Below are 1,934 nucleotides of genomic sequence, written 5' to 3'. Positions count from 1 at the left end.
CTCAAACCTACCCCACCCACCTCCCCTTCCGACGTCTGCTTCCCCACCTCTGGCATACCCTGTTCAACCACACACCACTGAAGTTGTAGGCCATTATGCTCTCCCAATTCTGATTCCTCCTAAAAACTTTTCTTAGGCAAAGATGTAGAAACTAATCCTTTTATTGAACGTGCCCAAGGCACCAATAGTTCATTATATATCTCTCCTACTCTATTACATGCGAATCCATTTTGTAGACCCCAGTGTCATTGGGCCAGGGACTGCGCTTTGTGTCTTGCTCTTGGGGAACCGGGAAAGGCAGAAACAGGGAAAAGAGAGCATAAGCAGTACAAAAGAAGAAGGATTTTCATGTTCTCATTTTAATGATTAGAGACCAAACTAACACCACCAGAGCAGTAAGGGTGAAGGACCATTTCCCAAACACATTGCAGATGTTCTGTGAAATAAATCAACCTTCTTTTGGAGAAAAACAAGGTATTTCAACATTTAAACTAGTTGCTTGTAATTCTTAAACAGGAAGAGAAACTCTTGATGAACTTCAACTTTTTCATGTTCCACCATTTTCTTTCATTCAGGGCCAAGGAACAGCTACTGCATGAAAGGTTATAAACAGGATTGCCAGAGACCTTTCTTAGCTTTCATACAAAGTTGCGGGCAATGGCCAATACTTTGGAGAACTCTCCTTCTCTCCGTCGCAGGATATAGGGTATTGGTGTTTTTATTCTAGTCCCTATCGGATTTCCGTTGTCTTCTATCAGTACCACATTGTTGGAATCAAATCTAGGTGTCATGGGGGGGCCAGGCATCTTGTGCCCTACAATTAAAGCCTTCTTCTTTTCTCCTTTGATAGCCAGAAGGATCGTATCTCCTACTTTGCCAACTCCGGTCTTGTTATACACGTGGATACATTTTGGTGGCCGGTGGTACGGCGTGTTCCCCAAGGTGCTGTTGTCCACCACTCGCACGCGGGTGAGTTTCTGTATTGCTCGGCATGCCAGAGTGATACTAGCAAAAGACAGGAAAGAATGAGAGACAGCTCTCCTCAATAATCCTTGGGGAGCAAGGGCAAACCCAGTACAGGATCTTGTCATTACACAAACCACTTGGAAGGCTCCAGCAACAAATACATACCATATGGGTGACGCATTGACTGCATTCAATGTGCTCTTTGAAAGCCAGATGCTACTTTGGGCTTTGCACACTCTTCACTAAATGTCAAACATAAAATGACCGTTCTACTCTGAAACACGACTAAAAGATGGCGTGAAGAGTGGCTTGCATTTACTGAGCTTTTTAGCAACTGCAGATGATTCCATTCAACTTCAATTTACAAGCCAAAAGATGTGCTTGCTTCTGCCACAAACAGCCTACAGGAAGTTAAGACTCAAGTCAGTCTCTTTCAATCTTGTACACAGTCCCCAGGGACTTTTCTGGGGACTTTTCTGACCAGTCTTCTTTTCAGTGAAGTCTGTGAGGGTCTCCCATCTTATTCTGCTCTCGGTGAGACCTCTGAGGTCCTGCTGTGGCTGTGCTAAGCTGCCACCAACTAGATTCTAACAGATCATCACTTTCCCCATGTGGGAGTAACCCAGAGAGACACAGTCTCTTCTGTATCTGTTTGCTCTGTGGGATTATCAGGAGTAAGAAACAACAGAAATAAACTGCATGATACTAAGTTGTTAGATTTGACTCTGAATATGTGCAGGAATACACTGAGAAATAATTCAACCTCCTTTTCAGGAATGGCTATTCTTTTATCCAGTAAGCTCAAATTCAAGCGATTTGCTGCTTCTCTTCAAAGGACGCCCAAGCATGGACCATCGGAAAAGCAGGAAGACTCTTTCTACTGCTAAACAACTGCTTTGCAGTAAGGTACTAGAAACAGGCTGGCCAGACAGCTGCAGGGATGCCCAGCTGCTGTCAGGCGAACTACT

The 1,934-nt window shown here is 44.2% G+C and overlaps 1 protein-coding gene across 1 annotated transcript in view; it reads right to left on the bottom strand.

Annotated features, from left to right (window-relative positions):
- Nucleotides 1-340: 340 nt before the first annotated feature.
- The window catches only part of MRPL14 (mitochondrial ribosomal protein L14), a 3,312-nt gene continuing 1,718 nt past the window's right edge, over nt 341-1,934 (bottom strand). The window contains exon 2 of the mRNA XM_009581684.1: nt 341-1,005. Within this exon, the coding sequence (XP_009579979.1) occupies nt 639-1,005 (367 nt within the window). The 3' untranslated portion in view covers nt 341-638. The remainder of the gene's footprint in view (nt 1,006-1,934) is intronic.

Source organism: Fulmarus glacialis, unplaced genomic scaffold (assembly GCF_000690835.1).
Source record: "Fulmarus glacialis isolate BGI_N327 unplaced genomic scaffold, ASM69083v1 scaffold31347, whole genome shotgun sequence".
Taxonomy (NCBI): Eukaryota; Metazoa; Chordata; class Aves; order Procellariiformes; family Procellariidae; genus Fulmarus; species Fulmarus glacialis.
This window is presented reverse-complemented; position numbering and strand designations above follow the sequence as displayed.